General features: G+C 40.3%; 2 protein-coding genes across 13 annotated transcripts in view; one reads left to right on the forward strand and one right to left on the reverse strand.

Moving 5' to 3' along the window:
• Positions 1-20,895, forward strand: part of PLEKHA8 (pleckstrin homology domain containing A8) — a 94,902-nt gene that overhangs the window by 15,183 nt on the left and 58,824 nt on the right. For 4 of the 12 annotated variants that reach the window (XR_015162498.1, XM_086396418.1, XM_086396424.1 and 1 more), the window contains exon 1: positions 12,564-12,804. The exons of 1 other annotated variant lie outside the window; for it this stretch is intronic. Coding sequence is in view for 3 of the 11 variants with exons in the window: in XM_086396415.1 (XP_086252541.1) it covers positions 15,334-15,373 (40 nt within the window). In the remaining 8 variants the exon portion in view is untranslated. Of the gene's footprint in view, positions 1-12,563; positions 12,805-14,960; positions 15,374-20,895 lie in introns of those variants that run through there. 7 more of the 12 variants (XR_015162497.1, XM_086396419.1, XM_086396425.1 and 4 more) reach the window with 2 other exon arrangements.
• On the reverse strand, positions 389-13,193 carry FKBP14 (FKBP prolyl isomerase 14). Its single transcript, XM_086396441.1, has 4 exons — positions 12,066-13,193; positions 8,893-9,044; positions 5,722-5,849; positions 389-2,676 (listed from the first exon to the last, which is right to left on the reverse strand). The coding sequence occupies exons 1-4, from the start codon at positions 12,260-12,262 to the stop codon at positions 2,518-2,520; spliced, it is 636 nt and encodes a 211-aa protein (XP_086252567.1). The 5' UTR covers positions 12,263-13,193; the 3' UTR covers positions 389-2,517.

Raw genomic sequence — 20,895 nt, forward strand, 5'->3', positions numbered from 1 at the left:
CTGGGTCATAAAGATCTTTTTTGTATAGTTCTTCTGTGTATTCTTGCCATCTCTTTTTAATATCTTCTGCTTCTGTTAAGTCCATCCATTTCTGTCCTTTATTGAGCCCATCTTTGCATGAAATGTTCCCTTGGTATCTCTAATTTTCTTGCCCTTAATAGTTTGATGCTAATTTCAAAACAATTGAAACCACACCACAGCTTTCTTTACAAATATATCTAAACAGAGTGGATAACCAAAGACACATTCAAAATGTCATCACACCCCTCTCCTCACTTTACCTGTTCATTTTCCTCACTTAGTTTCAATGTAAGACCGAGAATAACAGTTAGAAAATCAATAAAGCTGCTGAGTCACCTGGGGCTTGAAGAATTTTTCACAAAACCAATTATTTCCCAAATAAACTTTATTTTGAAAAGAATACCACAACAGAGTTGTTGAAATTTAAATATAACATATCTTAGCAGTATTACTGAGGCAAATTATATACAAGTGGAGTCACAGTTCATGTCTGATTATTCTTACGAATGAAAAGTAGTGCAAAGATGCTGCTACACTAAACAGGCAGATAATGTAAAAACAACCATAACCTATTTATATGCTGTCATTTCATACTTGTATCTAAATATTTAGGTGGGAATTGATCCAAATTCATACAAGATAAATAATATGCTCCCTGAATAACCAAAATTCTTTTTCCTTTCCTCTTCCACCATAGATAGCATCATCAGTAATGTTTATACAATATAGCACGGGATGACAAGCTACTTTCTTTCCCTCAATAATACAGTACAAAGCTTTCTGTATTGTGGTTTGTAAGTCCTTCAAGTTGAGGAAAACAGCAGTGACAACTTAAGAGTTTTCTAAATATAGGTGATTTCATCAGAGAAAGGTGTTATTTATGTTCTTCCCAAGAACTTCCTGTTTTAGTGATGAAAATGTCCACATATAATCAGTGAAAGTCGTCCATACATGATGTAGTAATTGTTCATAAGTACCAGAGGTAAACAACTAAGACACATGCCTGGACCCTCTCGCCCCTAGGGTTTTTGAGGCAATTCAGTGCTCACCCTAAGATTATTCAATTAAACCAGAGACATTTCTGGATCATGGGATTTCAAAAGCACCACATACAGCCAGTTAACTATCTTCAAAGGATAAGGATCCAAGGACAAAAAACAGAGTTGACTACTAGGAGAGCAAACTGAAGAGAGAATCCTTTTCAATACCAGAGGGCAGTACAAAGATACTTAACTTGGGGATTGAAATCTGGGTCTACAAGTTAGTTACTGATTGACCTTGGGCACAAAAATCAATCTCTCTGAATGACAACTTTCTCATTTATAAAATAGGTACAATAAGATCTCTTTTTTTCATAGGCTTAGTGAGAATCGGACAATGATGCACTTGAGATCACTTTGTAAACTTACTCTTCTTAGCAAATGAGGTTTGGGTATTTTTAAAAAGTATTGGGGAAGAATTCCAATTTAAGATAAAATTATAAAATCATCAACTTTTGACTTGTGATAGACCCCTATTCAAAGGCAGCCGCTGTGAACTAACAACATTGTAAAGCAACTATACTTCAATAAAAATTTAAAAAAAAATAGTAGCTGCTGTGGGTCTGCCTCATTTTTTTTTTTTTGATGAGGCAGAAATGGGAAATTTTTTATTGTATCACTAATTTCTCTTATAAGACAATGTTACTGTAGTATAACACATTAGTTATAGACATTTATCAATTAAAGAATGAGGAAGGGCGATCTGCTAGCCTTAAAAAGTAAACAGTGACTCATTCCAACTCTTCACCTCCTTTGCAATATTTTGACACATTTTATTATGAAGAAATAAACACATAAATAATTTGTTCTGTTAATCATGGTAGGTCATTCATTGCTAGTTATGTAGCTTAAATCCCAGGCAGAATATTTCAATGTAAACATTTATAAATTATGAATTTTGTTACTCACTTCAGCATTGCACATCTCCTCAGTAAAGCAGTTACTTAAAAGTAGAGCTCAACAACCATTTTCCTGTTTTCCTCAAGCAGAGACTCAAAAGCAGTAACAGGCACACTGTTTCATTACAACATGAAAATAATAAGCCTTGGGTTATTGCTAAAGGCTTTTCAAATATCAGCATCTAACTTGGAGATGAGGGAAAAAGAAATAGAGGGTGCTGATCTGTGCTGTAACCTGTTCTTATGTGGGGCACGCTCCTGGTTGCAATATTTTAAAATTACATGTATGTAAGTAAAACATACGGCTTCACATGTGAAAGTGAAAAATGGTCCAGAAGTCTTCTCTTCAAAAACAGATCACCTTTTTCTTCCCAATAACTTACCAGAAATCAATGTACTTAGAAGCCCTAAGGGGTTCTTCAAATAATATTCAGAAAAATATATAAAAATAAAAAAAACAAAGCATGAACAGAACATAGTTAACAAATAAGACTTTCTTTCGGGATAATTACCCTTGCTTTTAAGGATGGATGCCATGTAAAATGGGAGACGTGTGTCTATAATTCATCATGTTTATATGTAAATTCTCTGGCAGATATAAATCCATCTTTATCTTCATCTTCTTTATCAAAAATATCCTCTACCAAAACATCATGATGACTTTCATTCACCACTGCACCATGCTTTTCAAACTCCTTCTTTAAATACACTTTAACCTACAAAATAATGGGTCACATTAATAATTCAGATTCATAAGACACCCACATTGAGCCAATCAATATTATAGACTAGATGGGTAGTGCATTTAGTTATATATAACAACTACTAAACAGCTACATATGATAGTAAAAGAGTTATAAAGAACTTTTCCCCTGAAAAGCTGTTTCTTTAGTGCTGTGGGCTTCCCAGGCAGCTCAGTGGTAAAGAATCCGCCTGCAAGGCAGGAGACTGATGTTCTATCCCTGGGTCGGGAAGATCCCCTGGAGAAGGAAAGGGCAACCCACTCCAGTATTCTTGTCTGGGAAATCCCATGGACAAGGAGGCTGGTGGACTACAGTCCATGGGATCACAAAAGATTTGGATGCAAGTAAACCACAACAAATAGTGCTATGGCAGAGACACTGAACACTGCCCGGAGGCAAACGTAAGGATTACAGCACGAGAAAAACACACAGTGAAGCGTGTTAATCCCAGTCCACCACAGAGTCAGGGATTTGAAAGACCGCTACCTTTCAATCCACTGAATTACCCAGATCTTGTTTTCTAACAAGGATCAGAACTCCAGATATTTCTCTTAAAATCAGACTAGGTGATGGCCTTTTTACAATTTAAGTAGGTGACTAGAAACAGTAGCTGCTCTGGAACTCGGTGTGATCATGCCACTTGACCTTTCCATCTCAGAGATTAAAGCAAAATCCAGACTGATGAGTATTTAGACTAAAAATTTCCATTTTTACACAGATATTTGAATATATAAACAAAATATTGCCCCCAATTACCTACTGCTGCTGCTGCTGCTAAGTCGCTTCAGTCGTGTCCGACTCTGTGCAACCCCACAGACGGCAGCCCACCAGGCTCTCCAGTCCCTGGGATTCTCCAGGCAAGAACACTGGAGTGGGTTGCCATTTCCTTCTCCAATGCATGAAAGTGAAAAGTGGAAGTGAAGTCGCACAGTCGTGTACAACTCTTTGCGACCCCATGGACTGCAGCCTACCAGGCTCCTCCATCCATGGGATTTTCCAAGCAAGAGTACTGGAGTGGGGTGCCATTGCCTTCTCCGCAATTACCTACTAGATTCACCATAATGCAGTTCAACTGTATTTTCATTTTTAATCATATTCCTCTGTTAGAGGAGCAATTTCAAACCTTCTCTCCTCCCTCTACCACCAATATGCAAACATAATGTGCACATTTATTTTTAAGATTAAGGGGATGTAATGCAGTTGAAAAAAGCGGGAGAGGCAGTGATAATAGATGCGCTAAGGTAGAACACGTCTCCAGGGTATACTGTGTGAATAAAGTGAGATCCCAAACAGTATGCGTAGTATGCTGCTTTTTGTGTAAGCAAGGGGGAAAGAAAACTGTATATTCATGTTTGCTAGTATTTGGATAAAGAAATACCTAGAAGAATACATTAGAAACTAATAAAACTGGATAGGAAGGAGAAGGTCACATGGTAGAAGAGGATATAGGTGGGAGAATGACTTCTTAATAAATCCTTTTATATTGAATTGATTTCTTTGAACCATGTGAATGTGTTGTTTATTCAGGATTTTTTAAAGGAAAGGGAATTCAAATTTATCTGGGATAGAAAAAAGTTTATGACTGATAAACACTCTGAGGTGTTATAAATTTAGTAGCTGTGGATCATGACCCTGTGGTTTATAACAACATATCTTATTCAAGACTCAATCATTTTCTGGTCATTGGAATGAAATGGATGAAAGCATAAAAAGGGACTTGATTTCTGACTAGCCAAGCCATAATGGAGAATGGGGGGAATGACTAAGTCGTGTCCAATCCTTTGAGACCCCATGGACTACACTATACATACAGTCCATGGAATTCTCCAGGCCAGAATACTGGAGTGGGGTAGTCTTTCCCTTCCCCAGGGGATATTCCCAACACAAGGATCGAATCCAGGTCTCCCACATTGAAGGTGGATTCTCTACCAGATGAGCCACAAGGGAAGCCCAAGAATACTGGAGTGGGTAGCCTATCCCTTCTCCAGCGGATCTTCCCAACCCAGGAATTGAACGAGGGTCTCCTGCATTGCAGGTGGATTCTTTACCAACGAGCTGTCAGGGAAGCCCATAATTGAGAATATGAGTAGACAAAAAATATAAGGATACAGATCTTTCTCCATTTCTTTCCCCACAGAAGCCAGACTAAGACATGTATGTGTAGCAATGGCTGCAAAAGCCTAAATAAATTATATAGAGAAGTCCTCTTCCTTTCCTCTTTCTCAACACCAGGACCTTGAGGGAGCTGGGAAAGGTCTGTCTGCTTCTATGAAAAATCAAGACTGGGATCTCCTATTCTGAGCAAAACTGAGCATGTGATCTGCTTGCTGCTGCTAACTGCTAGATAATCACTATACAACTCCATTTAACAACCAGTGATATTATGCAGGACATCTTTGTTTCTTACACAGTAACTCCAAAACAGGAATTTGTCTTGGTAAAACAGATCTTCAAAAACTCTGGGCAAGGGGGAAGGAAGGAAGAAGGGAAGGGATACTTAGGGAGTTTGGGAGGATATGCTACAAACTGCTATATTTACAATGGATAACCAACAAGGACCTCCTATATAGCACATAAAACTCTGCTCAATGTTATGTGGCAGCCTGGATGGGAGGGGAGTTTGGGGGAGTATGGATATTTGTATATGTATGGCTGAGTCCCTTTGCTATTTACCTAATTGTTAATCGGCTACACCACAATACAAAAAAAAAAAAAAGTTTAAAAAAAAAAGGGCAAGAGCAAGATACAGTGAATCCTATTGCATTAAGGAGAAAAAAAGCAAAAGAATGGGAAGTCTCAATATACTTTTCTCCAATACAGTGATTTCCTATGGAAAAAAAAAAAAGGCAATTTTCAAAGCATCAGTGTTTAAGAAAACTTATAAATAACATTTTACACAATAAAATAAATTTTATTTAAAAATATATTTCTTAAAAAGTGAGTTAAAAGGAAGGAAGGAAAAAGGAAGGGAAGAAGGGAGGAAAAAGGGAAGAGAGAGAGAGAGAAAGGGAAGGTCACCTCATTTTTAGAGAGTTTCCAGTCATCATTAAGATCCATTTCTTGGAATGACTCATGGGATCTTGGTCCATTTCGAATCTCCAGGAGATCAATGTTGAATATCAGTGTACTTTCTGGGGGAATTTTACCTGACACGTAGAGAGGGTGGGGGTTAAGTTTTATTTAAAAGACCACAAAGTTTAGATGGTAGAAAACTTGCAGTAATTAACAAAATACTATTTTAACTGAATTAAATGAAGAACATTTCTCAGACTATCACATATAGAGAAATTATTTATAGTTTATTCAAGCAAATAGAATAAAGATAGAACAATCCAAATTATTAGATCCAAAAGAGAGTGTTTTGACCTTGCAATTAAAGATTGTTTTGTACACACACATACACACACACACACAGATGCCTCATGGTCTGAGCATTAAATTTCAAATATAATTAATAGATTACATATTATATGTCAAGAATGACTTAATGGGCTTTCATTCAGAGTTAATCATAGTAGAAGTGATTTACTAACTTTTGGGTCAGAAACTCCTGGCCTAGAGACACATCCAGCATGGCCATTTCCACCACTGGGAGGCAGTATGTAACAAGGTGAGCTCACCCTGGGACAAAACACATCTGCCTTTCTCTAAGTCTCAGTTTTCTCATCTGGAAGCAAATTCAACACATGTTGAGGAAATTCCATGGGAGGGGGAGACATAAAAATAAATTGCTGAGAAGGGAGATAAAAATCTTTTAAAGTGAAAAGAGCTTTGTTAGAGTCCCAGGGACCTTAAAAAAAAAAAAAAAAACTAAACAAAACCAAAAACTTCTGGGAAACTGACATTATTTTTTTCCAATTTGTTTTCTTATAAGTATAATTAACATGCAGGTCTGGGTAAAGATTACAAATATTTCTTAGTGCCCCACTCCCTCATCCCACATATTCCCATGAAAGAGCATTTGTAAGCATCCAAAGAACAAAACTTACACTGTGTGCTGAAGCTTACCATTCCAGATCTAGGCAGAGGGCATGCACTAGAGGTCATGAAGAAAACTGGAATCTTTCCAAAAGGAGGCATGCAAACATGGTACTAAAAAACTACAAAATTTGTGTTTAAGTACATGTTAGCAGGATTAGTTTCATGGGACTCTGTTTGAAGGAAATGACTCAAATTCAGATCTCTAACTTGTTACAAAGTAAAATCAAGTTAAATGGAGTATGGAGAAAGAGACATGGACTAATACCACTTAGTATTTATATTAATATACTAATATCATTTATATAGACAGAAATTATAAATACCATTTAATATTTATATAAATATTAAAGGTGAAACAATAAAGATACAGAAAAGTGAAAGAATATGTTAAACATCAGATACTTGATTTTATCCTCTAAAAGGATCATTATTAAAATCAGAGTTGAATTTTGTTAGTAAATCCTGTTCTTTGCAGAAGATTTACATAAATATTAAAAGGAGAAACGTTAAAGATACAGGAAAGTGAAAGACTATGTTGAACATCAGAGAAACATTTTCAAGATTCTTGATTTTATTCTCCAAAAGGATGACTATTAAAACAAGAATTGAATTTTGTAATAAATCCTGCTTAATGCAGAAGATTTGAATAGCAAGGTCCATTTTAGAATATATAATACTTCATATATGGCACCTATGTTCTTCTTAGGAAACTGGGGTAGGAAACCATAGTCCCCGCCTTATAAATGGTTAAGCTTGGAGGCTATGAAGTCTATATTTTTACTACATCAGAGTGGTTTTATGTCTAGTTCTAATGACTTCTTAAACTTTTTTTCTTCATTACGTACAGAATGTGGAAGAGATAGAACCAAAAAATAAAAATAACTCCCAGAACCACTGTCCATTATCAACATTCTATTTCCTTGTGATTCACTTTGTATGTATATATATTTTTTCCTAATACTATCATACTATATATATCTTTGTTTTCTTATTTTATATATAACATTATAGCATACATATTTTAGATATAATTTTTTTTAATGTTTAAAATACTCTTTTATTTTAAATATTTATTTAGTTTTATTTGGCTGTGCCAGGTCTTAGTTGCAGCACACAGGATGTTTGATCTTTTTTGAGGCATACAGGATTTTTAGTTGCAGTGTGTGGGATGTAGTTCCCTGCCCAGGGATCAAACCTGGGCCGATACATTGAGAGTGTTGGAGTCTTAGCCATTGGACTACTAGGGAAGCCCCGAAATGCCATTTTTAAATAACTGGGTCATATTTTATGTAGCTACACCTCTGTTATTATACACTTAAGTTGATTTCAGTCTTTTAGCTATTAAAAACAACATAGTGATGGACATTCTGTTTATAAATCTTCCCCAATACCAGATTATTACCGTAGGTTAGATTCTAATGAAGGAATTACAGGATGCATGCATATAAACATCTTTAGGCTTCTTATAAGTAGCCCTGTGGAAAACTGCATGGTCTCCCACCTGAACAACAGGTTTTATTGGCTGCCCTAGAATACTAGCACAAAGGCTCCCTGGACCAACTAGCCCAGTTGCTTCTGCTTTATTAAACTCATTTCATGACATTCCATTATTTATTTAAATAAATTATAAAACAATTTTAAACATGAAAAGAACCTCCAATAAAAGCTCTGTCGTGGGAGTGTCAGTTGTGACTCATACAGAGCTCACATCTAAAACTGCATTTAATTCCTTAATAATCTGTATTTCAAATGTTCAACTCATCAAAACAGCTATACTGAGTAGTCTTTCTTTTTGCATTATTAAAACAAATCAGTAAGTTTCAACTGGGGAGGACAAAAAAGTCCGGGAGACAATGGAGACACTGGCACAATGTGAATGCACTGAATTCCACTAAACTATATACTTCAAAATGGTAAACATTATGTTATATATATAATACTACCATTAAAAAACCCCACCATATTGGTGAGCAATAGTAAACAAAGTTGAGATTATAGAACATTTTTTCATTGATAGTTCAGTTGACCATTTATATATTATGATTAATTGGCCACTTCAAATGGTAATCAAGACAAAATTATATTTTCCTAAGATATACAAGTCCTGTATTTACTTCTTGAAAAAAAAATACACAGTAGTTACTACCTTCTATGCCTAATCCAGAGAAGAATTATAATGCTGTAGTACAAATGTAGAATCGTTATTACCTTTTCCTTCTTTTCCATAGCCCAAGGCAGGAGGAATGGTGAGCTTTCTCTTCTCTCCTACACACATTCCCTTCAAGCCCTGGTCCCAACCTTTGAGAGCCTCCAGGATGCCCAGGGTGAACCAAATAGGCTGACCATTGTTATGTTTGTGACTACAACAGAAAGAAAACACATTTGGACTCTTTAGTAACTTTATCATTGCTCCTGCTCATGCTCAGTCGCTAAGTTGTGTCTGACTTTTTGCGATCTCATGGACTATAGCCTACCAGGCTCCTCTGTCCACAGGACTCTCCAGGCAAGAATACTGGAGTGGGTTGCCACTTCCTTCTCCAGGGGATCTTTCCAATCCAGGGATGGAACCCGTGTCTCCTGTGTCTCCTGCACTGGCAGGCAAATTCTTTTACCACTGCACCACCTGGGAAGCCTTGTTGTATACCAAGTATTATCTAAATGCTTTGCTTCTTTTAAGTCTAATAGTGATCATATGAGATAAGTACCATTATTACACCATTGTACAGTGGAGGAAACTGAGGTTAAGTGTGCCAGTATCTGACCTAACTCCAAAGTTCAAAGTTCAAACTTTGAATTCCAAAGTTCAAAGTCTTAATCGCACAGTGATGCTTTCCCTGGGAGACCACTAGGGTGCAGAGAGGGATAAAATAATGGAATATGGATGAGTTTGGGAAGGAGGATGAGAGGCTAAGAATACTCACATGGACAATGGAGAGTCGAGAGCACAGCATCTTATATCCTCTCTACAACCTTTCCTGATGTACAGCCTGCTGATGGTTCTGACAGGTGCAAGAGGCTGCTCTTCAGCCCTGAATCCCCATTCAGACCCTGGTCTAATTCTCTCCCTAGGTGTTTATTGTGGGGCTATGCAAGGCAGTCTGGAAGAGTGGCCCCTCAAAGACTAGAGAAGAAGTGAATGGTCAAGATATCCTGGCTCATGAGAGGCCAGCCTAAGAAGGCCAACCTGATGGGCTATTGGAGGGGCTTGTGGGCTGAGTAGTATCTAACCCAATTAACTCATTCAGTGCAATAAAGGGGCTTCTCCGGTGGCTCAGATGGTAAAGAATCTGCCTGCAATGTGGGAGACCCAGGCTCGATCCCTGGGTCAGGAAGATCCCCTGTAGAAGGGAAAGGCAACCCATTCCAGTATTCTTGCCTAGAGAATTCGATGGACAGAGAAGCCTGGCAGGCTACAATCCATGGGACCCCAAAGAGTTGGACATGACTGAGACTAACATCACTTCAGTGCAATAAGGGAACTGGCCTATTCTCTTGTAGGTGAGAACTGGAAGTCGTTCTACTAAGCTTCCCAAGTACCATGGTTACTAAATGTAGGTAAAGGTCCTCACTTCTTTTCTTGAATTTGGCCCATGATCAAAGTAGCAAAATGGCAACTGTAGAACATAGAGGAAAGCTAGAACAGAATAAAGAAAGAAGAAAGAATCCAGTACCCAGTGCTGTTACAGTTTTGGGACATTTACTGTCATGCTAAAGGATTTAGGCCATTTACCACGTAAGTTATGGTTCTTGAAATGATGAACGTACTTTACAAACCGATCATTTGGTGGTACTTTCATTATAATACTCAGAGTTAGCAGGTTTTGACCATTTACATGGAGGCTGCATGACAATATTCCCCTGATCAGGAACTAGAACTTCAGTAGCAAAGTGTTAAATAACGTCAAGTGGTTTGCACTGAAGTCCACACAGGCTTTTGGTTCTGAGACTTGAAAGGCTGGACCTAAAATAGATCAGACTAAAATAAAAATGTAATTGAAAGTTTCAAACGCAAATCATAATATTGTTTAATGTCCAATGTGGCACTGTTCTCATTGAAAAAAAAAGATAGGGCTATTGAGAATTCAGTGGCAAGCTACCATCTTGGAACTTTTTTCAAGGACTAACAGAGTTCAGGGAAGAGTGCCACTGACTTCAGAACGTCATGACAGACCAGATCTGAATGCCCGGTAGAGGCAGTTTATCAGAAAACAAGGTCTAGGAAGGGCCATGAAACTTTGCTGCTTTAGTTCACGTCATTCTCTTTACCTGGGATGTCCCCCCTTCCTCATTCTCCACCAAAAAACCTCCATCCATCTTTCAAGACCCATCTCAGTTATGATCTCTGGGAAGTCGCTCTCTTTCCCCACCTTTAGAGCACGATTAATTCTAGAGTCCATTATGCTTTGTGAGCACTTCGAACATTCTGTCCTTTACATCATGAGTTATTTGTCTTCCTTCCCCCCTGTAGACAGTGTCCTGCTGGAGAAGAAGCCACTCTTAGTCATCTTTGTATCCCTAGGGCCTGACTTGTGGTCGCTCAGTAAGGATTTGATTGATGGATAGATGAATGAATGGATGAGGCTGGAAAGAAGTCAGATATTTAAATTTTCTCTAGTATCAAACAAAAGGGCTAACATAAAGAAATGTTCAGTAAATACGTTTGGAATGGAATCAGAGATTCAATGCCTAATTGGAAATCACTATACTTTTAAAAGATTTCCATTTTGCAATTTCTTTCTTTATGAAGCAGAAATAATGATAGTGTAACCACCTGAAAATCCTTCACTGTAGGTATTGGATTAATCTTCCATAACCACACCCACACCCGTCAATGAAGTCTTTGATTTCTAGAAAGAAATAATGAAATGAATCATGGTCCTGTGCCTTGACCAAAGTGTCATCTATCAGAACAGAATTTAAGTAAGTCAATGAACTAACGTTAAAATATCCTATGACAAGCAAATAAATGATTGTATATTCTGCTCATGAAGTTGCTCTGAAAAGCTAAAGTAAATTTCACCTACACCAAAGTTATTTTCCCTCAGGATCAAAGTTTGAGAAATGAGAATTCCTTTAAGTCTTTTCTACTTATTGCCTAATTATACACCTAGATATTTCTACAGTATTTCAGAAATTCTAGTTCTAATTTTTATAATTAAAAAAATTACTGCTTTATCCTGAGCACATGTTTCCAATAAGATCTTCAAGGGCCTTGTTATATAAGATTGGCTTTCAACAACTTCCTTTCCCCATAGAAAGAAATTAGATATTTCAGTTTTTTTAAAGAGATAAAGTTGGTACGCGCCACTATCCCTGCCCAAGAGCTGGCATATGTGGGTTGAGTTCTTTTATTATTTTACCCGAAGGGTATAATTACTTACGTGGAGTGAAATAAGGAGCCGTCCTTTTCTAAGTAGCCTTCATAATGGACCAACATCAAATCCCCTCCTTTGGTCTTGCGATGGCAGATGAACGGCTTCTGGAGAACTTCAATCTTCACTTCTGGTTCTGGGATGAGAGCCCCACTCAAACAAGTTACTAACAGTGTCAGGACTGCATTCCACAAGAAAAGCCTCATGTTGCCAGGGCAGGAAAGAAGTTGCTACAAAAACACAGAAAGGGCCCCCGACCTCATAGAGTTAAGAAAGTAGTTGAAGACTTAAAGACAACAGCCTCTGGCAAGTCATGACTCCCTCCCTTCCTAGCAGACGTGGCACATTCACCACCGACAACTTTCCCACGCTTTGCGAACTCTCCTCTAAAGAGTTAAGCCCAACCCCTGCCCTGACTGGCTCTTACAACGCTGGCTCCTGGAAAGACGGCCTCCCATTGGCTTGTGATTCTGTCCCTCAGGAGTCTCTCAAGCCAATGGTGTCACAATATTGCAATTTGCAGTTCCGCTGAGGGGAGGTAGCGCAGAAGCAAACCACCCGGAGTGGTCCTGAAGGCCCGGGGATTACAGAATTCCACAATTTAGGAATTGGAGAGAGGGGTGGGGAGCACAGCTAACCGGAAACCTCAGACAGATTCCGAGATGTAAAGAATCCGCAGGGTTGTGAAGTCCTGGGTCCAGGGGAAATGGCAGAGGTCTCAGGAAAGACTCCTTTCGTCTCACGGTTGGTGAGAGAGCCCGCTCCCTTACCCCCAACACCCCGCACACCAAAAAGTATGGTAAGGGGGCTTCCCAGGTGGAGCAGTGGTAAAGAATCTGCCTGCCAGTGGTGGAGACGCTGGAGACTCGGGTTCCTAGTTGGTTCCCAATTCCTGGTTGGGAAAGATCCCCTGGAGTAGGAAATGGCAACCCACTCCAGTATTCTTGCCTGGAAAATTCCATGAACAGAGGAGCCTGGTGGGCTACAGTTCATGGAATCATAGAGACGCAGGCGACTGAGCACGCAGGCATGTAACAGTGGTTTAGGTTTCAAAGTGCTTTCTGGTTCTTCGTGAACCTCACTACTCTGTGGGTAAGGCAAGTTCTTTTATCCCTCTAAAAGATAAGTTAATATTTTGGCTAGGAGAGGTTAAGTGTCCTGCTTAAGTTTATTCAGCCCCAAAAGCAGTTGAGCTCCATCATCCCAACATCTGATTCATTCTACAACACCATACAATATTATGGTCACTAATAATTTTAGATGACCTTAGTGTAGAGGGTCAATAATGAGAAAAGACCCTGCTGCTGGGAAAGACTGAAGGCAGAAGAGGGTGACAAAGGATGAGATGGTTGGATGGCATCATTGATTCAATGGACATGAATTTGGGCAAACTCTGGGAAATGGTGAGGGACAGGGAAGTCTGGGGTGCTACAGTCCACGGAATCCCAAAGAGTCGGACACAACTTGGCCACTGAACAACAAAAGTATAGATGGTCAATAATGGCCTCTATCAAGGATAAGGATATACAGACCTCTGTTTTAAAGCAGAAATAGTAATCACAGTTATGAATTATACAGGCTAAGTTTAAAGATTTTGTTTTACATTTTTTGCATAATTTCAAAAGCAATACTTGTTCATTAAAGCTGACTTGGAAGAAACTGGAAAATACTCGTTTCCAGTTAAAATACAGGAGTCACAGCATAGGGCTTTCTGACAACCCATCTGTGGGATGGGGTGGGAGGTGGGAGAGAGGTTCAAGAAGGAGGAGATATGTGTATGCTGCTGCTGCTGCCGCTGCTGCTAAGTCGCTTCAGTCATGTCCGACTCTGTGTGACCCCATAGACGGCAGCCCACCAGGCTCCTCCGTCCATGGGATTTTCCAGGCAAGAGTACTGGAGTGGGGTGCCATTGCTTTCTCCAGGATATGTGTATACCTATGGCTTATTCATGTTGCTGTATGGCAGAAACCAAAACAGCATTATAAAGCAATTATCCTCCCATTAAAAATAAATAATTAAAAAAATACAGGAGCCTAATTAAATTTGAATTTCAGATAAATAGCAATTTTTTCTGTTTTTATTTGTGAACTATGGCAACAGATTTTGCAAATGAGATTTTATTTACTTCTTTAGATTACACTAAAGAAAAAGAAAAAAATCTGTAACGCCACCATGCAGAAATAGTCATCAACATTTTGGCACATAGTTTTGTGACATACGCCTAAAATAATTAGGATCCTACTGTACACTGTTTTGTAACCTGCTTTTACCACAGAATCTATAGTTAACATTTTCCCTAGTCAAATATCCTTAGCACAGAACTTTCTCACACTTTAATATGCATGGGAATCCCCCCTGGAGATCTCCTTCAGGAGTTTGGGGCCTTGCATCAAGATCCTACAATTCAGACAAGCTCCCAGGTGCCTTCAGTGCGGCTGTACACGGACCACACTTCGTGCAGCGGAGGTTTTAGAGTTTAAAGATATGTTTTTGCTCCCTGGTCACTCACAGTATTCTATAGTGAAATTCCCATCATCTCCTTATGCCCTATGGTTGGGTACCCCCTCAATATCCTTGAAGTGTGTAGGATCAGTTAGCCTTGAAATGACAGACTCTGAAGACTAGAATTCAGCGGGCACCCTAAGGGGCCACGGTGGCTCCCAAACATCGGGAGGTGGAACCCATCTATGGTACCATAGAGTCAAGTCTGTGTTCCCCTTTGTCCCAGAGGCCTCTCTACTCCCTTCTCACCCTCCCTCTAGTCGCAAGCCTGCCCGCCGGGACTCATTTTCCCTGCGGGCCTCTTTTCACTAGGTCAGCCACGCCGGCATCTCAGCTAAACTCCGGGGTGGATTTTGGGAACCGGCGCGCAGGCGGTGCACTGGGCATGCGCGAGCGGGCCCTGAGCCCGGTGGGTCGAGCACTCAGGTAGTGCGCCGTGGCGCGGCCAGCGACCGGCTACTTCACTCGCGACACTTTGGTGACTTCAGTCGCCCCTCGAACCCATCTGGTACCTTGGCCTCCTTAAGGACAGCGCGCCGCCTGCGGCGCCTGGGACCACCGGCCGGCCGCGCTCTCACGTGCGGAGGCCGCCGCAGTGACCCCGCCCCCGGGCCCAGGATGTGAGGCCGGCGGGGCGTCCCCGCACTGGGCCCGGGCGCCGGGAGTCACCGGCTCGGCAGCGCCGGGCGATGGCCCTGCTGCCGGTGCTCCTCGCCTCCTGGAGCCTGGAGCAGTGACGGGGCCGGCGGGCGAGGGCGAGGTGGCCGCGGGCGCCATGGAGGGGGTGCTGTATAAGTGGACCAACTATCTGAGCGGTGAGTAGGGGGCGTGCCAGGGTTCCAGTCCTTTGTCTGAGCCGAGGGAGGGCGGCGTCGGGACTCGCCTCTTGGGCGTCGGGGTCACTGTCTCTTCTGAGATCTGAGAGGCCTGCGTGGACTGGGAATGTTTTCCCACAGCAGTTCTCTGGCTCCGTGCGGTACAGACACAGCCCCCTGTGGGGGCTGGGTGGGAGCGGCAGCTCTCCTCACTTCCGAATCCTGAGATTTGGGGTGACTTGAAAGGCACGATGCCCTCGGTGTCAGCGGGAGGGAAATGCTAATTCCGACTGTGGGGTCCTCTGGGAGCCTCGAATTCTGGCGAAGGAGCTGGTCTCGGGAAGGTTTCGCGTGAATGCGAGCAGAGGTCAAAGGTTCTTTTTCAAAGTCCCCATTACAAGCACTTTCCTTTTGTCACTTGCAGAGTTACCTGAGTGCAGACCAGGGTATCTGAGTCTCAGCCCCAAAGTATGCACGTTTTTGGTTTTCTCACCGAACATTTCTTTTTGTTTTACTCGGAAATGACCGTAAAATAGGATGCAAATATTAGCAACTCTTTTCTTGCCCTGCTGAACAGAACGGCTTAAAAATAGTACCCCACCCCCTTTTTCCAATTTGTGGAAGTACTTCATATCTTGAGAAGGTCATAACTATTTTTCAGCTGTGAATATGATTCAGAAGGAGAATTTTCATAAATGAGTATATAAATAAAAGCCTTCTGTGCGCTGGAAACTGTGCTAGGCCCTTTTTTGAAATTAAACTTTTTATTATGGAAAATGAGCTAGGCAGGCTCTTACAGTTTTAACAGCAATTTGAAATGAGAAATATTCTCAGTGATTCTTAAGTGGTGGAGGTGTATTTTCCCATCCTGTGGAGCCTAGGATTTTTTTTTTTTTAGGGTTGTAGTATGATCCTCAGGGGTGTTTTAAGGACGTTTGTGTCTGGGAGGATCAGTTGGCAGTAGTGACTTTGATGAGGTTATAAAGCACAGCTGAAAGTGCGCCTGTTGATGGCACCCAGAATCTCTTCCCTATGCATAGTGTGATTACAAGTGAATTCTGTTTATTTTTCTTGTGATCATTAGTAGAAACTGAGTGAGGAGAAGTGTTTTAGAAGACCTGCTGTTTGCTTCAGGGACCTTCATTTGATGTATTAGATGTAGATACCTCATGACTGGGTTTGGCTGAATGTTAGGGAGGATGTTTGATCAAGTGATTTGCCTCAGAGGTATCTCTCAGCTCTGAGATGTAGGATCTTATGCCCCTGAGTGAAATTTAGTCACTGGTCTTGGTTCTTTCACCCCTTTCCATCACACGTGCCTTTTAACTTATTTCTTTGATCCTCAGTGCTCTTTTTTTTCCATCTCCCTTTGCCCTCTTTTTTTCCCCTCTCCTTTCTTGCTCTTCTCCTCCAAGTTTACCTCTTTTACCAAGTTAAGTCTGTTGTTACTATACCTACTTCTTGCTCATGAAATGGCCTTTTCCCCCTGACTGTCTTTATGTATCCTTCAAAAAAGCTAAATTTCTCTGGAAGGATCTTTGGAATCTTTATCATGTGGTGCCCGTACCATCTGTTCTCTTGGAAAAAGTCTACTTTTTTCTGCCCTAAGTGAGAGAAGTTAATTTTGTGAGTGATACCATCATGGTGAAAGCCCTAAGGAAAAGAAACTGGAGCCATTGCCAGTGGCTGGCTTTACATTTTGCTGCTTGTTCCCCTGTCCCTCAAGCCACCTCATTGTGGACACACTGTGCATAAAAGCCCATCACACCACGGGGGACTTTTCCTGGATGCGTATGTGCGTGCGTGCGCGCTCAGTTGTGTCTTTGCAAACCCATAGACTGTAGCCTCCCAGGCTCCTCTCTCCATGGAATTTTTCAGGGAAGAATACTGGAGTGGGTTGCCATTTCCTATTCCAGAGGATCTTCCTGGTCCCAGGATCAAAACCGCATATCTCACTCACGTCCTCTGAATTAACAGGTGAATTCTTTACCACTGTACTACCTGGGAAGCTTTCCCTAGGTATATTTAAAATTACCGTCCAGTGCATTCTGTTTCCTTAGGAGATACATTTACTCTGGAAAGGAATGGTAACAACCTAGGCGAAGCAAATGCATCCTAGTTTCTTTTCCTCGCCTGTGCAAGTTAGTCTCCCCAAAAGAGCATCCTGTGAGTGTTAATGACAAGCGCTAATGAAGACACCATTTTCTTCTCCTGAAGCTTTTTTTTTAAAGTAACATTTTTTTTCTTATGGTTTTGCACATAGTAATTTAAAAATACATGTAATATTTGTCTAAGTTTTTGTTCATTTTGAGTTTTTCTCCAAAGAGATTACTTAACCCATTTGTGTATTTCTGTCATGTCCACAGCTTGATACGGGATACATTATGTCCAAATCTGAGTGGAGAATTAGCAAAATCAGTTTATCAGCCTATCCTTGGAGGATGTTGTTAATTTCATTCACCAGCTGCTGTGTGCTGGGCCCTGTTCTGGGCAAGGGGCAAGCAGTGTTAAGACAGACACTGTTCCTGCCTTTCTTAAACTTACAGTCTGGTGGGGGAGACAGGCATTCATTGGATAAGTGGTTAGAAGCAGGTGCTCAAGTGTGTGTGATTTGAGAGGGGAGGAAGGGAGAGGCAAGTCTGGGTCATTGGGGAAGGCTTCTTTTAGGAAACTATCTAAGCAGAGCCTAAAGGTTAAATAAAAGCTGGGTAGGTGGTGAGGCCAAGGCAGAGGTGCAGTTGGAGGCTGTAAGGAGAAACTTTTTAGGCACGGGGAATATCAGCGTGAAGGCCGTAAAGCTGGATAAAGACTGGTGAGTTAAAGGAAAGAAGACCCAAAAGTCTGGAGAGTTGAGAAGAGGCTCCAACAAGACTGCAGAGATGGGGGGCAGGCCTGAAATTGCACAGCCTCATAGGCTGGTTTAAGCACTGCAGAGTGATTATTCATGCACATGTGTGTGTGTGTGTGTGCTCACGCACATGTGCGAGTGTGTAAGTAAGAAAGAAATGATGAAATTGTTTAAAAGCTTACTTTGGCTACATTTGTTGTATTTTGCCAAATACTATAGTTATTTTGTGAGCTTCTCTTGCCTCTTGAAACTGTTTAGGTTTCAATTACTGAAAGTTGTAAACATCCATCAAGACCTGAGAATAGCTGTATCTTAATTGCTTGCATGAATGTACTGCTAAAATACAGAAAGAGAAAAGAAAAGTCTCTTTTACCTAATATAGTAGGCACACTCAAGTACCCTGTGCTCCATCAGAGAAAAGGAGAAAAGGAAAAGAAAAGAGTGTCTGTGTATTTTCTCTAACATTCTTGAGCTACCCAGTTTTAAGCAGCAGAACATTGGGTATTTAGTGTCCAGCCCTATCTTCACATATTGGAGGATTAAACCAGAAATGGAAAGGGAATAGATTAAACATTTCACAAACATCTCTGTTGTATGAGACATAATGCTAGGCCACTGTGAGTTTGTTATTTGTATCTTTCAAGCCCTAAACGTTAGTCGAGGGGCATTATACCTGCTTGGTTATTCGTTAATGCTCCATAGTAGAACGCTAGTTGAGGAGTCAGAGAAACCTGAGGTCTGGTGCCAGCTCTGTCACTGCCAGGGGCAAAGTCACTTTATCACTCTGAGCTTTAATATCTTCCTCCATAAGAGTGATGAGATTTACCCATTAATAATTGTAACAAGAGTAAAAAGACTTAAACACTTCTGATGTTCCAGACACTATTCTAAACATTTTGCACAGATTAAGTTACTTAATCTTTGCAGCAATTGTAGGAAGCAGTTGACTTTATTATTTCCAGATGAAGACATTGAGGCACAGAAAGATGGGGGAAGGGACTGGCCCAAGGTTACAGAGTTAGTAAGTGCCTCCAGCATCAGTGCTCCATTCATTACATAATACTTGCAAAGGTCCTTCCTGCTTGGTCATTATATAATTCTAGCTGATTCATAATGTACCTATATTTAAAGTATGTTGGCCTGGAATAGCAGACTCTATTTGGGAATGGGAGGTGGGGAGGAGTCTGGGAGCAAGGAGGACTGTGCCCAGTGTTGTGCATGTGTTTTGTCACTCAGAAATTTTCAGAACTGCTCTGAGCTTTCTGCTTTCAGTTTTAGTTCGCTTTCCTGCCCACTCAGCACACAGGAGGGCTGCCGTCATGAGATCTAGCCAGCTGCAGGCTTCTTGGGCCCCTCCAGTGCGTTAGGGCACAAGCACATTGCAGTCCTGCATTCCAAAAATAACAGAAGTTTGCATCACACTCGCCAGATGATGGTCTGCGAAGGTGCTATAGTCTTGCTTATCCCCCCAGGTAGGAGGTGATGCTTGTCCACGTATGTTTGTGCTGGGTAGACAGTACTAAGGAGTCATCTGGAGTGTGAGTGATCCAGAGCATGGGCTCACAACCACTAGTCAACCTTTTTTGTTGTAATTATTTTTAAATATCTTTACCAAGATAGTAATTAATTAATCTATCGTGAATTTCACCCATTTAAAGTATACTCATCAGTGTTTTTTACTATATTCACAGAGTACAACCATCACCACAATCAATTTTAAAACATTTGCCTTATCCTGAAGAGAAATACCCACTAGCGATCGTTCCCACCCCACCCCCTCTTGCCCTTGGCAACCACCAAGGTTATATACATTTGCCTGTCTATATAAATTTTTGTCAATTCCAGACATTTTATATAAATGCAATAAATGGAATCATACATGATATGGTCTTTCTTTACCTCGCATAATGTTTTTTTGCTAGGTTCATCATTGTTGTGGCATGCGTCAGTACTTTATTCCCTTTTGTTAAGAAATAATATTCTACTATATGGAAATGTCATTTTGATTATCTACTCATCCATTGATGAACATTTGGATTGCTCATTTTTTTTGGTTAATATGAGTAATGGTGCTGTGAACATTTGTGTCAGATTTTTGTGTGGATGTGTTTTCATTTCTCTTGAACATTAATCAGAGAAGTAGAATTGTTGGATCATGTGGTAACACTTTAACGGTTTGGGGAACTGCTGAACTTTTCCAAAGTGGCTTCTCTATTTTATACTCTTGTTAGTAATGAAAGAAGGTTCTTATTTCTTCACATCCTCACCAATACTTGTTATTGTCTGTCTCATTATATCCATCCTAGTGAGTGTGAAGTGATAAATCAGTGTGGTTTGATTTATATTTCCCCAGTGACTAATGATGTTACTCATCATTTCATGTGCTTATTTAGCCATTTGTGTATATCTTCTTTGGAGAAATGTCTATTCATATCCTTTGCCCATTTCTTAATTGGATTATTTATTTTTTCATTATGGAATTGTTAGGGTTCTTTATTCTAGATACAATTTCCTTATCACATATATTATTTGCAAATATATTTTCCTGTTCTGTAGATTGTCTTTCACTTCCTTATGGTATCATTTGCAGCACATTTTTAAATTTTGGTATTTATCAAATTTTTTGTTTATTGCCTGTGCTTTTAGTGTCAAATCTTAACACTTTGCCTAACCC

The sequence above is a fragment of the Bos grunniens genome, chromosome 4, assembly GCF_055505025.1.
Source record: "Bos grunniens cultivar Pamir isolate PY7600 chromosome 4, Bosgru_T2T1.0, whole genome shotgun sequence".
In the NCBI taxonomy this organism is placed as follows: Eukaryota; Metazoa; Chordata; class Mammalia; order Artiodactyla; family Bovidae; genus Bos; species Bos grunniens.

Bases quoted from the DNA above. Each gene is read 5' to 3' on its own strand.
- FKBP14 (XM_086396441.1), bottom strand. From the start codon at position 12,262: ATGAGGCTTTTCTTGTGGAATGCAGTCCTGACACTGTTAGTAACTTGT. The intron at 5,850-8,892 runs GTAATAACGATT...TCTACGTGTCAG, and splicing joins CTATGGAAAAGAAGGAAAAG to GTAAAATTCCCCCAGAAAGT. The intron at 2,677-5,721 runs GTGACCTTCCCT...ATTATTTTGTAG, and splicing joins GGAAACTCTCTAAAAATGAG to GTTAAAGTGTATTTAAAGAA.